The 15,222-nt window shown below is 44.9% G+C and overlaps 1 protein-coding gene across 6 annotated transcripts in view; it reads right to left on the bottom strand.

Moving 5' to 3' along the window:
• TBC1D2B (TBC1 domain family member 2B) overlaps positions 1-15,222 on the bottom strand; it is an 87,818-nt gene that overhangs the window by 62,416 nt on the left and 10,180 nt on the right. For all 6 annotated transcript variants that reach the window (XM_081549591.1, XM_081549592.1, XM_081549594.1 and 3 more), the window contains exon 2: positions 3,807-3,960. In XM_081549591.1, the coding sequence (XP_081405717.1) occupies positions 3,807-3,960 (154 nt within the window). The remainder of the gene's footprint in view (positions 1-3,806; positions 3,961-15,222) is intronic.

Raw genomic sequence — 15,222 nt, 5'->3', positions numbered from 1 at the left:
TGGTTCCTCTGCCTTTTCTAAATCCAGCTTATATATCTGGAAGTTCTTGGTTCACATACTGTTGAAGCCTAGAGCTTGAAGGATTTTGAGCATTACCTTGCTAGCATGTGAAATGAGTGCAATTGTGTGGTAGTCTGAACATTCTTTGACATTGCCCTTCTTTGGGATTGGAATATAATGTATATCTTTACACTTAACAATGCAGTTTCCCACGTGATCCTCATAAGAGAACTATGGGGGGATGGGGGCAGGTGAGGGACAAGGCTATCGTGAGTATTCCTCCCAATGCCATCCAGCCAACTGCTTGGGCCTGGGGCCTAGAGAGCACCCTCTGCCCTCTTGCTCCCACAAAGCTAATCCCACCTTTTATCCTCCAGTTCTCTCACTACACAATCTCCAACTCTGCACACTTGTTTCCATCTTTTCTGCTGCTACCCGCTACTGTGATTTCTAGGCTGGACCAGCCTTCTAACTGGTCTCCATTCCTTTCATCTTGCCAAGAAATCCATTCTTTCCCTCTCAGCCATGGTTAATCATCTCAAATGCACATCCAACCCAATCACTGGTCGTGCCTTTGCTTATCTTACAAGCCCCTCCAGGTTTGGTCCCTGATCATCCATCCCGCTTTCTCTTTGTCACTCCTACCCACCCTCTCTACATGTGCATCAGGCCCTGATCTCCAGGGTCTCCAGGCCTTTCCGCTCCCTGCTTCACAAGGCTGGCTCTTATCTGACTTCAGGACTCAGTTCAGTCATCTCCTAGTCCAGGAAGCCTTCGTAGACACCACCAACATCCTACCCTCCAACACGCACGTGTAGGTAAGCTTCCTGTGCCCACCTCTGGTCCCCATGCTTACCAGACTGCACTGTGCAGGCCTCTTTACCTGTCTGGGTCCCTCACTAGACCACATACTCTTCGAGAACGTGGCCCACAACTTATCTGTCTTTATATCCCAGGCAGTGGCACAATGCCTAGAATATAAGAAGGCCTGGAGTGAAAGACTGAATGAACAATCTCCATTTCACAGATGAAAAAACTGAGGCTCAAAAAGAGAGGGACACTCAAGACATTACACTAGGGGTCAGAAAAAAAACTTCCTCTTAAAGGGCCAGATAGTAGTAGATATTTTAGACTGGTGAGCCAAATGGTCTTGTGACAACTATTCAACTCTACCACTGGTGTGCAAAAGCAGCCACAGACAATACGAAATAAATGAGTGGCGCTTTGTTCCAATAAAACTTCATTTCCAAAGGCTGCAGTCCGCTACTCTTTACTAGAGAGAAAAAGACTCACACTCATGAGTCTGACAAATAGTAAACATCAGAGACAGACTCACACCCAGGCCCACATGGATTCTTCCACTAGACAGAGCTGCCTGCCTGGGAAACGTGACTTTCATATATCTTTCCCCATGTTGACTTTAGGTGCTAGGCAAGTACTGATGGATGAAAACATTAGCAACAAATGAAGATGTTACCAAAAACTGGGTAACATGGAGAGGACAGTAGGAAAAGTGTCATTTTTTAATGCAAATCAGAGTAATAAAAACACGTCTTCAATCTTAGCTAGAGTTAGCATGATTTAGGCTGAGCAGATGACTACTAGCATGGCTTCCAAAACAGCACAGGGCACCACGACATACCTTAACACATTTTATCTTTTAACCAATTTTATCTAAAATGATGATTAAAATGCGGGGGTGGGGGGTGGGGACTAGCCTTTTCTTCTCGACTTCCTCCTTTAGATTTTCTGTCTTCCTGAATAACGACAGTCTTACCTGGTCATCCAAAGTTTCATTATTTATTCTCAGAAGTTATCTACAAAATCGGCAGAAGTTCAAAATTATAGTCATTTCTACACATAAAATCTTCAGAGGCATTCCACTGCTCTTAGCAGAGTCCAAAAGCCCAAGCCCACAGTCCAGCCCTCCCCACCCTGGCCCTGGGTGTGCCCCCAAGCTTGGCTCCCTGCCCACTGCCTTCCTCCTCGAGCCTCACCTCCTTCTAGTCCTGGAGGGCACTGCACTGCTCTTACCTGGTCATCCTCAGGTCTCAGAGAGGGTCCCCACCCACCCCAAAGCGGTGCTTAAGCCGTTCATGGCCCTTGGTACCCTGTTCCTTCCCTCTAATGTGATCTCACTTTTTCTTCCCTCTGCTGGACTAGAAACTCTGTGAGGGGTATCCAAGCCTGTCATGGGCATCTGCTTCCTGAATTAGTAAATGTCAGAGGATGCCAACTCTAAGTTCCCACACTACAGTCCCCAAACCAAATGCAGAGAACCAAGGGGGGCTGCAGGTGTTTTCTCCGGCTCCCCAGCCTCAGCACTTTGGCTTAAAAGAAGGAAGGATGTGTGTTATGAAGGGATCACAGGGCTAGGTGCCATTCCTATGGCCCTCCTCTTGGTCTAATGCCTGAGTCTCCCTTAGATAGAAACACTTGGTGTCCTCAGAATAAAGGAACCAAGGCAAAGCCAGGCTCGCCTGTGCCAAATGCTACTGCCTTGAATACTGTTGGCTTCCCGGCAGGGTTTCCAAACATTCCCAGTGACTGATCCTCAACTATGGAGATTCTTCTGATCCAAAGCTCTATAATAGTGGCTTTTTAAAAAACTCAGTCACCAATGAGCAGACGTGTGAAGTAAACATAGAGAGGCTTTGGCTAGAAAAGGAAGGCATCCCTTCAGCTCCTGCTATTGTTGGTGTTAAGTCATCCATGAAAATGACCTGAGAACGCTCGCTGCATAGCATTTTAACAGGTATGAAGTATACAGTAATTTCTCACTGACCAGAGGGTTAACCTACTGATTGGTAAAAACAAGGCAGGCAGTAAAACAGGATTTCGGAGGACAAATTATTTTAAAAGTCCAAGAAGGCATCCATTTCCAAAACTAGTCAGCTGCACACGTTGCTGGATCACCAGTAATCTACCGTAGCCTGTGTTCTCCCGAGTGAAGGTCCTGAAGGTGTTACAAAGTTCTCACCACACCTCTTTATAGGCCTGAGAACCAGCCCATACCAGCTAACTTCCAAAGTGTACTGCTTAAGAAATGCTGGTGTGATGGCCGGGCCCTCTCACACCTTACTTCAGGGCCCAGGAGCCGGCTATTTCTGGGCCTGCTCTTCTCCCTCTGTGAAGAGGGAGCCACAAGCACAGCACCCCATCTCCACTTCCACAGCCCCTGCAGGAGCCAGGCTGGAGGGTGGGCTTTGAATAACTATCCTCCTACTCTTCTAATAGCGTAATCGCAACCAAACAGTCATGAGAAGATCATGGGGCTTTAATCTTTTTGATATTCAAATATAAAGCCACTTTATCTCCACACTGCAACTGGCCAGGGCTTAGCATGAGTTGTGAAAATGCCACAGGTCCAAGATAAAACAGAACCAGAGTTTTATCGTCTGGTTTAACGTCTTCCCAAGAAGCGTCAGTGAATCACAGTGAGAGTTCTGAGAACATCTTCCCAGTGGGAACACACATCTGTGCACAGGACTGTGGGTGTTGGTGCTTCACCTTCAGAGGGAGTAGAGAGAAGGCTGGCCCTGGGATCAGACTGGACTTCAGCACGACGGCTCACTACCCACTGCCCTCAGCAGTACTATCTCTTTAGGGTGCTAGGCACCAGCTTTGCCTGACTCCTGAGGTTGTTGTTGGGCTTGAATATAGTCTGTACATGAAAAGCAGAGGCCCTCAGTAACTATGGGATGCTGCCCCTTCCTAAGGGATCATCATCATTATTTTCATTCTGTTATTCTGTCAAATGTCAATGCAAAAAGCACTGACACGGGAGCCCTCCATCTCTCACCTACCTGTGTTATCTCTGGCCACGAGACCCTGAGAAAAATCTCCAGGAGTCGGGGAGGTCCTGCTGTCCCACTTTACCATGTCAAGGCTGTTGCAATATTCCCATCTCTTCTGCTGAAGTTCTTGTAACCAGTAAGTCATGAGTTGACGATTAGGGGCCTACAAGAGGGAGTGGGAAAAAGTGTTATGGTCACCAAAAGCATAAACTGCTTAAAAAAAAAAATGATGTTTTGTGAGGACAGACTGGACACCTTGACACATGGCAGGGAGAGTGAAGAACAACTCAAAAAGGGGCTTCCCTGGGGGCTCAGTGGTAAAGAATCTGCCTGTCAATGCAGGGGACACAGGTTCCATCCCTGGTCTGGGAAGATCCCACAAAACTCAGAGCAACTAAGCCCATGCACCACACTACTCAAGCTCAAATGCCCTACAGCCCATGCTCCACAACAAGAGAAGCCACTGCAATGAAAAGCCTTCATACTGCAGCTTGAGAATACCCCCTGCTTGCTGCAACTAGAGAAAAGCCCACACAGCAACGAAGATCCAGCACAGCCAAAAATAAATAAATATACAAAATTATTTTTAAAAAGAATAACTCAAAGAAATTTCAAGATTAGTAACTTTTGTTCACTACAAATAGTCAAGAAAACAGCAACTTTTACATAAAGAATTTAATCCTAATAATATGAAATCTTTTTAAATTCTAAAATTACAGAATGATACAATTTAATGTTTTCCTCAAAAGGTTTTAGGAAGGCTTGCTATTCTCAGAGCCCTTTCATTCTGAGCACCTATGAATTCTATCTGAAGAAATCAAATCTCACATAGGTATGGATGACATCCCTGCCAAATCAAATCAAATAATAGTATTTAAATCCTGTCAGCATCTAAGAAAGTGAGCAGAGAAAACTACAGATTAAAAACTAGATGGTGGGCTTCCCAGGTGGTTCAGTGGTTAGGAATCCGTATGCCAATACAGGGAACACAGGTTCCATTCCTGGTCCAGGAAGATTCCACATGCCGTGGGGCAACCAAGCCCACGTGCCACAACAACTGAGCCTGAGCTCTAGACCCTCTTCCACAGCAAGAGAAACCATCTCAACGAGAAGCCCGCACACTGCAATGAGAACAGCCCTTCCTCGCCACAACTAGAGAAAGCCTACACGCAACAATGAAGACCCGGTGCAGCCAAGAATAAACAAATAAATACAATTAGTTAATTAAAAAGAAAAAAGCTAGATGGAAGATCTATGACAATGGCCATATTTTTAAACAGTAGACAATATCGAAGGCTGGAAAGGGTACAGAGCAACTAGAACTTTCATTCCTTGCTGGTGGGAATATACAATAGTGCAGCTTTCTGGAAAACTGTGTGTCAGTTCCTTATAAACATACCCTTACCAAATGATCTGGCAACCCCAGTCCTAGGTGTTCACCCAAGAGGAATACAAAATACATATTCACACAAAACCTGCATGCAAATGCTCAAGAGGCTTTATTCATAATTGCCAAAGATTGAAAACAAGCCAAATGTCCTTTATCCAGTGAACAGATAAACAAACTGTGGAACGTTCACACCATGGAATTGTATTCAGCAGTAAAAAGGAGCAAACCACTGATTCACACAACATGGATGAATATTACATGCATATGTGAAAGAAGCCAGCCCCAAAAGGCTATATACTGTATGATTCCATTTACGTGACATTCTTCTAAAGGCAAAATTATAGGGACAGACGACAAACCTGTGGTTGCCAGGGCTTGGGAGAAAGGACTGGCTGACTACAAAGGGGCAGCACCAGAGGATTGGGGGGCGGGGGGCTGACCTACTCTGCATCATGACTATGGGAGCAGATACCTGGCTCTACATATCTGTCCACACTCGAAGAACTATATACCACAGTGACCTTTACTAGGTACATTAAAAAAAAAAATCAACCAAGATATAGAGGGAACTGAAAATGATGAACCTAGCTATTAACTAACAAACTAGATGGCAAGTGTGAGTCACAGGTCTCCAGAATGCCCCCACAAAGGAGTCCCAAGGAGAAGGATGCCATGGCATGATTATGGTGGCAACCACTGGCATCCAATAAGGGATACAGACATCAGACACAATGGTTTTAGAACCTATAAATTCTACCTCAGCATCAGAGGCAATCTGGAAAACTGCTTTGTAGGCCTAAAAGCAAGTAACAAGTCAGAGATCAAACTTCTACTGTTCACAAGCAAAGGATGACCTCCAAGAACTCTGGCTACAACCTGGACTCTTTTTAGTGAAACTTGCAGGCATGGCCCTGGTAAGGAAAACCACTCAGTACATGATTGCTGGGTATCCTACAGAAAACCCCTCCAACTATCAGCCAAGTCATCATTTCATCCATACATTCAACCAACATTTATTCTTAACATCTATCAGGAACCTGGAATCAGGGCTTGTGAGAAAGATAGGAAAAATAAATCAGTGATTTCAAGACTGTTTTAAGTGCTATGACAGTGGTCAGAGTGGGTAAGGTGGGGCTGGTGTGACTGGAGATGCTGAGGGAAGATAATTTATCAAGCAGAGGAAGTGGGACAAGGGTCAGGTACTGAAAGTTTAAGAAAACTGCTACCTATAGATTCAAAAGGTTCATATTGTTGGTTTAATGTCTTCCTTGTCCAATAAACATAAACTCTGAGATGTCTCCATTTTTCTAGCATCAAGCTCAGTGCCAGACACATTTCTGTTGAATAAATAAGTGAAGAAATGAATGAACAAACAATCATGAAATGATGCAGGAGCTTGGTCTTAAAGGGGAAGCAGGTGGTGGCCAGAAGGACAAGATAGAAAGAAGAAGCTCCAGGCAGAGAAGAGTGTGTGCAAAGGCAGAGGAGAGAGAGCACAGACCGGGGTGGCTGGCAGGGGAATGGAGGGAGGGTGAGGCTGGGACAAGCAGGGGGTGGGGCTGGGCCAGGGTTCAGGTAGGGGAGGAGATTAGCTCAGGCCCAAGAGCCCTAAAGCACAGCTGGAGTCTGAGTGGCAATCTGGTTGCAGGGTGGACAGTGGAGGCTCAGCCTGGCTCTGAGGCAAGACAAAGAGAAACCAGCATTCCCAGAGAAGAGGAGAGAGTGACTGGAAGAGTAAGGGGCTGGGACAAAGCCCAGTCAGAGACCAAAGCCCACCCAGTCCCTCCTCCTCCCTCCTTTCATAGACTCTATACTGAGCCCCTAGTCTCCCACCCTCCAGCTTAGGGGAAAGTGTGTGTGTGTTGACAGTGTGTGCATGTGTGTGCACGTGTGTGTTCTGGTCCTCACACCAGTTCCCCTGCCTGGCCCCCAATCCTGTCCTAGGGAGAAGTCAGATTAAGCACTGACCTCTCTAGCCATTTCCTGAAATGCAGGCACCATGAGAAATATGCCTGTTACAAGAAAGCTTTTTCCTGGACTTTCGTGGTGGCACAGTGGATAGGAATCCACCTGCCGATGCAAGGGTCACAGGTTCGGTCTTGCAGAGCACCTAAGCCTGTGAGTCACAACTACTGACCCTATGTGCTGCAACTACTGAGCGCACGTGCTCCAACTGTGGAAGCCAGTGCTCTGCAACAAGAGAGACCACCACAATGAAAAGCATGCACACCGCAACCAAGAGTAGCTCCCTCTCTCCGCAACTAGAGAAAGCCTGTGCAAAATCCATGAAGACCCAGTGCAGCCAACTGATCAATCAGTTAATTAAAGTACAAGTTTTTTTTTTAAAAAAAAAAAAGGGAAGAAAGCTGTTCCCCCTTTAAATCTCTGAGTATTAAATCTGACTAAGGAACAATTAGTAACCACTTAATCATCTCTTACTAAATTCCTGGGGCAAAACTTTCAGATCACATGCTTTCAGTGTCTGACATATTATTCATGTTAACAGAAATCTGGTCAATAAGGCAAGCAAAATTACCTCAAGACAAAGATTAACTGGGGTTTGTTTCCTTCAAAAAGAAAAAGAAAAAACCCTAGAAATCAGTAAAAGCATCTTGACTTCAATCCCCAAGCAGTTGTGAAAGGCTGCTGGGGGCACATGGCTCCCGGGTATGTGCCAAGATCATGGAGGCAGAAAAGCCCCCAAAGGGCCTCCCCTCAGGGAGCTGAAACCCAAAGACAGAAGCACACACAGGTTGTAAGACAGGACAGGATTAAAAGTAAAACAGCAAAATCAGCAAAAATCCACAAAGCCTCTGTGTTTCCCCTTGATATCTTTTAAACAGACTGAACTGAGATTTGGCCTTGTTCAGTCCTAATTACGGAGAAGGCCATGGCAACCCATTCCAGTACTCTTGCCTGGAAAATCCCATGGACGGAGGAGCCTGGTAGGCTGCAGTCCATGGGGTCGTGAAGAGTCGGACACGACTGAGCAACTTCACTTTCACTTTTCCCTTGCACGCATTGGAGAAGGAAATGGCAACCCACTCCAGTGTTCTTGCCTGGAGAATCCCAGGGACGGCGGAGCCTGGTGGGCTGCCGTCTATGGGGACGCACCGAGTCGGACACGACTGAAGCGACTTAGCAGCAGCAGCAGTCCTAATTAAACACAGAACACAAACTAGTCTCTTCATTGCTCCAGTCTTAGTCGGTCATGCAAAGTCAGTCTGGATCTGCCCCGCTAACTCAGTAACCACTAGTCACACACAGCTCATGAGCATGTGAAATACGGCTAGTGCCACATGATGGAATATAGATACACTGGGTTAAATAAAATATATTAGTTAAAATAATTCCACCTGTTTAATGTGGTTATCCAAAAACTTAAAAGTATGTATCTGGCTGACATCGTATTTGTATTGAATGGGTCTGTTCTAGATAATGATGGCAAATACTGCTTGGGAGAGCCAAGGCTGGCAGGAGATCTGGCGAGGTGGGAAACCCAGCAGGTGGGAATGCCCTTGGAGATGGCCATGGGCATGGGGCTCCTGATAGCGGGGCAGCCAATGTTCTTCACCTCCCACAGAACTTTATGACTCAAGTAACTTTCTTCTTTAAGTACCCCCCATATCTCCAACCACTTCATGCTCTATTAATGTCCATGGAGATGCCAACGTTATTTGGAGACCTAAAAGAATGAGTCTGGCTGGTCTAGCTGATGGCTCACAGTTTCAGAATCTTCCCTGCCCCCTCCCAGGGGAAGGCAAGTAGGACCCTTGAGGGATCTGTCTTCATTCACACAGGGCACCTCAAGGAGTCTGTCACCAGAACTCCCTCCACTGAGCTGTACCCACCTGGTGACAAATGAGCCAGTCAGTGCTGAGGCTTATCACCACCACCAGCATGACCCAGAGAGAATCAATCTCTGCCCCACCCTACCCAAATCACCATTTAAAATGCTTTAGTCCCATATTCTGGAGAACCAGATAGACATTCAATCATGCTGGAAGGAGCAGAAATGAAGCAAAGCTTCACAGCTTAGAAGAGAATAAGAGCAGATGCCAGGCAAGCATCCAACAGGCCAGGTGTCATATCTGTTGTCTGAAGGCTCACCAGGGTCATATCCTGAGTCTCCCATAACACTGGTCTCTCCATCTCCTACTCAGTCTGCAAAACCCAATACAAAACCCAAATAAGGCTTACTGACCTGAGCCTGAATGTTCTCTCCACACTCAGAATAGGGAACTCAGAACACCATGTAGCCCAGGACAGCTTCCCACGGCAGGGGTGCCCTCCCTGTGTGTTCTTCATTAGTCTAAGCTCCTTGAAGGCAGAGGCAAAACCTCTGGCCTCAATATGGTCCAAGATGCCTAGCACAGTGCCTGGAATACAGTTAAACATTCAAATATCTGACTCATTCTCTCCTACGTTCAGCTACTGCCACTGCCTCAAGACTGCTAAATTTCTAGTTCAAATATGGCACCAATCCCAACATGAGAAACCAAGCCAAACATCTGGGAAAGCCATTCTGGTTGTCCCTACACAGCTGCAGGAATGTCCTGGGGAGCTGGGAGGGCAGACAAGGACTGCGTGGGCATAGTCCTCTGAGATGACAGACATCCGCTGCATTTAGGCGCCAGGACCTGAGATGCAGCTCAGAGAATGGAAACCAGGCCATGCCTTGTCCAGCTTGAGGTGGAATTCAGCCCTTGACAGCTGGCAAGGAGAACCATGTGATACCCCAGCTGTTCCCACAAGCCTTTGTGCCCAGACCACCAACAGCCCAAAACCCAGAAGTCAACTCTTGGAGAGATGGGCCCCAGACACCTGTCCCTGCCCTTGGACCCCAGGGACTTCCCTCTCTCCAAGCCTAGCTCTTTCCTTGGTGATCTGAAAAGTCCCACGATAAAGTTAATTCATCTCAAGATATGTTTATTAAGGGCCCACCATGGCAGGCAAGTGCATGACTGGGCACAGGGGCTAGAGCTGCAATCGTGCACATACACAGAGTCAGGCCTCATCTCCTAGCTGCATTTTCACTACACCACAAACTGACCCAAGCCCTCTTATCACCTGGGTCTCCAGCCCTTTGGTACAGAATCTCCATCTACCAAGACTCAGCACATTTTAGAAGCTGTAATAATGCTCATCTCCTTTGATCCAAAACTCCATTCCTGGGAATCTATCTAAAAGAATCCAAAAGAAGAAAAACCACATACAAAGAAATGTTTGTTCATTCACTTGGCAAATACTTATTAAGAGCCTGACTTAGGCCAATGCAGCAGTCAACACTAGGGGTACAGTACTGGGTGAGACCTGGTCAATTCTTGGCTCTTAGACCCTCCCAGTGAGCAAATGGCTTCCTTTACACCTGCAGGAGACAGTCAGAAACATGTTCACAATACAATCAAAATGTAAAATGCGGAACTTCCCTGGAGGTCCAGTGTTTAAGACTCCAAACTTCCAGTGCAGAGGGGCATGGGTTCAATCCCTGGTCAGGGAACTAAGATCCCACATGCCACACAGTGCAGAAAAAATTTTTAAGAATTAAAAAATTAAAAAAAACAACAAAACATAAAATGCATAGGTATACATTTAAGAAATCCTTATGTATCAATAAAAACTTAAAAAAAAAAATCCAGCCAAAATTCTAAAAAGTTCTTCAAAGCATGGCAAAGAGATTACAAAACTAATCTGAAGTTTAAATTTTGAGAATTCTGAAAAAATAAACAAGATGTGAGGCTTTGACCTACCAAATGGGTAAGCGTATTATAAAGCCACAATAATTAAACCAGTACTCTACTGCCAGAGAATCAAAATATAGGGCTAAATAGATATAAAAACATTTATGCAGCATTTCAAATCAAATTAGTGGAAAAAGTATTAATTATTAAACAAAGGCATTATGACAATTGGCTAAAATTTTGGAAAGAAATAGAAGTATTAAGAATTATAGTCTAGGTATGAAACCTAGGCCACAACATAAAAGAAAATAAATTCAACGTTGATTCAAGATTTAAATGCAAAACAGAAACCATTTAAATTAGTAGACAATGCCTTTGTAATCAAAGTTAAGTTTCTCTTTCTGCATCTTGTTAACAACAGTTGCGTAGATTTCTGCCAAATTTTAAAGGCACACAGGTATGACCTGACTTTTAATCCAGCCATCAGCATATCAAAAATTGACAAGGAAGATCTGTGCAGAGATCTCCTGAAGAGCTCACACTGAAGCACAACCAGCAGCCATGACGAATGCCATGTGCCCTGACGCTGTGGGCAAGGAAAACCAACGCTCTCTCAGGACTGAGCCCCAAGTCCTCAAAGGGCAGATCTTCAGACTGTAAGCCACAGAGCTGCTTCTTGCACAGGCAACTCAAGGGACCTGACTCCAGGCTAAGCAGGAGCAGGGAGGCATTGATTTCCACAGGCTTGATTCCTCACCCCAGCAACATGGAAACAATCTCTGCTGTAACATTTCTGTTCTCTAAGAATGTAAACACCTGTCTAAACTCCAACAGAAAGACACCAGTGAAAAATGTCTGTGTGTCCAAAACACCATACTAAATTAAAAGACAAAAGACAAAGTGATAAAAAGACCAAACAACTTCCAAGTTGCTGAGTATAATGTGGAGTTCCATAGCTTTGCAGGGACACCTCACTCTGTTGGCGCTTAAAGAGCTCCTGCATGCCTGGGAGTGCCTCCTTAGCTTTAAAAAACAAAAAGAAAACCCAATAACAAGCCGTAGACTTTTATTTTAAATAATAACAATACCCATGTCTGCTGCGGAAAATCTGAAAAATACAGCAAAACAAAAAAGAAAATAAAATGTACATAACCACATCACCAGTAATAACCTCAGTCAGCACTTTGGAGTATATCCTTTCAGATACTTTTCTATCCATAAATACACATGGCAATTTTCTTTACAAAAATGGAACAAAATTATATAGACTATTTCATAATGTATACGTTCATATTACTAACAGTATTAGATACTATTCAGTAAATGATTACTATGTACTAAACACTTAATATACGCTATCATTTAAAGCTCATAACAAAAAAATAAAGCTCGTAGCAATCTCACAAGATGGTGTCATCCACTTGCCCAAAGTATTACCTACTGGACTCTGGAGCCTAACTGTCTGAGTTCAAACCCCAGCTCGGCCATTTGCTGGCTGTAATAGCCAAGCTACTTAATGTGCCTCAGATTTCTCATTGGTAAAATGTGAATAACAGGAACCTACTTCATGTTATGCTGTTATGAGGATTAAATGAGTTAATGCGTGTTAAGCTCAGAACAGTGCTTGGCACACACTAACTACTCATTAGGCATCAACTATCCATATTATCATGATCACTCACGATCTCACAGCCAGTTGGCACAGTCAAAATTAAAACTCGGGTCTGTGTTCCCTACTTTCAAGGGGAAGAAGAAGTCCATGTCCAAGACAAAGTCCATCCTCTCAACATTTCAGCAGGAATCTAGAAGTTCCTCTATGGTCTTTCTCAGATACTGAAATGTTGATGACCTCAACCAACAGCCAAGTTCAATTTAAAGTGTGTTGGCAGACTTCCCTGGAGGTCTAGTGGTTAAGAATCTGCCTTGCAATGCAGGTGACACAGCTTCAATCCCTGGTCTGGGAAGATTCCACATGTCACGGGGCAACTAAACCCATATGTTACAACTACTGAGCTTGAGCCCTAGATCCCTTGAGCCAGAACTACTGAGCCCATGGACCACAACTACTGAAGTCCATGCATCCTAAGCATGCATCCATGCAGCCTGAGCTCCACAAGAGAAACCACTGCAATGAAAAGCCTACGCACAGCTTACTGGAAAGTAGCCTGAACTCATGCACTAGAGAAAGTCTGCATGCAGCAACAAGGACCCAGGGCAGCCAAAAATAAATAAGTAAATAAAAACAAAGCTTCCCAGGTGGCACAGTGGTAAAGAATCCGCCTACCAATGCAGGAGACGTGGATTTGACCCCTGGGTTAGGAAGATCCCCTGGAGTAGGAAATGGCAACCCAGTCCAGTATTCTTGCCTGGAAAATTCCATGGACAGAGGAGCCTAGAGGGCTATAGTCCATGGGGTGGCAAAGAGTCGGACATGACTGAGTGACTGAGCGCGCACGCACACTAAATAAAAATAGTATGTTGGTTTCCTGGATAAAGACAACTCCCACATCACACGCTGGGCTCTCTGACAGTACAGAAGGTCCTCAGGACTTCAAAGGAGTGGGTGGGGTCAGCACAGTTTCACGGGGTTAGAGAGAGCATGACCATCAATCAGCTATAAAGTTCTCCCACTGGATGCTCTGAGCCACAGTTCTGCTCTAAAGACATTTCTTTTAAAATAGACTGCAGTGAGCAATAATAAGACTAAACATAAACAAATATGCAGAAGAAAGAAACTGTTCTCCAACATACAAGGATCACAAGGTCTCCAAGTCTGAAACACCCTTTCGTCAGTCTCTCAGATTCTCCCTTCCTGACATTCATCTGTTTCTTCAACCTTGGGCCTCTGCGAGAGTATCCTAACTGGTCTTGCTGTCCTCAGTCTCCCTCCCCAAACCCTCTTACATGTAGCCAACAAAATCATATGTTTGTCCCATGCTTAGAACTCTCTAGTGCCTCCCAAGTGCTGAGCCATGTGGCACGGTCGCCTGATCCATGCTGCCCCACACTCCACAGGACTAGAGCCTTTCCCCACCCAACAGGCACACAGAAGCCAGTTGCGCTTCAGGGACCCCTGCTCCTACTACACTAAACGCACATGCAAACGTCTACTCGCTCCTCAAGATCTAGTTCACACATCCTATCTAGGAGGCCATCTGATGTCTCCTACAGAACCAATCTTGCGTACGTGATGATGACATAGCACTTCAGTTACCCACTTAGGTTGTGAACTCTGGGCTCCTCCCCAAGGGGTCAGGGCCGACTGCGTAACCGACAGTCACCACGGAGTCACAAGAAGGAGAATACAGATGGACTGAGTTTGCTAAGTCATAGAAAGCAATTGAGACTGCATGGATAGTCTGACTCAGTCGTATCTTAAAAGGATATGCAATGCCTGTTCATAATGAAGGAATTTTCATTTCTTAAATCTAAAGAAGGGTATCCGGGGTCTCCCTGGCAATCCAGGAGTTAAGACTCGGCGCTTTCACTGCCATAGCCTGGGTTCAATCTCTGGTCGGGAAACCAAGATCTGGCAAGCCCCAAGGTACAGCCAAAAAAAAAAAACCATAAAGAAAGAAGGTTATTTTGGATTTCCAAGGTACTTCTTCTATAAGCAATAAAAAGCACAAGAATACCATAAACAGCCTGATAATGCAAAACACAACTCAGATGAAAAAAAGACTACAATCCCATATCTGATAAATAACTTTAGGTTCCAAATTTTCTTCTGAACATTTCAAAATCATGAGCTTGCAAACAATCTCAAGGGATCTGGCCCACTACCAATGATAAAAAAAAAAAAAAAGTAGTTTTTTTCAAAAACCACTGGGAAGGTTTTGAAATCTTGTTTCAGTCCAGTGACAAGACACTGAGAAGGGATATAATACTGAATCTCCTGGGTCCTTGGAAAATGAAGTGCAACTATAGGGACCTCCATTCCTCTAGTAACACCCTAAGTTCTTACTGTTTTGTCTTTTTAAACTGCTATCTTGAAGTCAGCATTTTCATATAACTTAGTATGCAAAATAATTACATGAATTCTAATCTAAAGAACCTAGACCTCCCATCATCACTTTCCCTGAACAGTCCGAGAGGGAGGGGGCAGCCTCTTCCCAGGAAGGTGCTCCCCTTCTCCTGCATTCTGGGAGGTGGTAGTCTGAGGAGTTTTGCCATTTCTAACCCTCAAGCATCTTCTTTTAAAAAGCAAACACCTTGAGAGAACAGATACTCCTTAAACCCATCCTTAACAGTTCGAAAGTAAAAGTGAAGTCGCTCAGTCGTGTCCGACTCTTTGCAACCCCATGGACTGCAGCCTACCAGGCTCCTCAGTCCATGGAATTTTCCAGGCAAGAGT

This window comes from Giraffa tippelskirchi, chromosome 12, assembly GCF_054371585.1.
Source record: "Giraffa tippelskirchi isolate mGirTip1 chromosome 12, T2T-mGirTip1v1.2.pri, whole genome shotgun sequence".
Lineage (NCBI taxonomy): Eukaryota > Metazoa > Chordata > Mammalia > Artiodactyla > Giraffidae > Giraffa > Giraffa tippelskirchi.
Note: the sequence above shows the minus strand (reverse complement) of the source record. Positions and strands in the feature narration are given on the sequence as shown.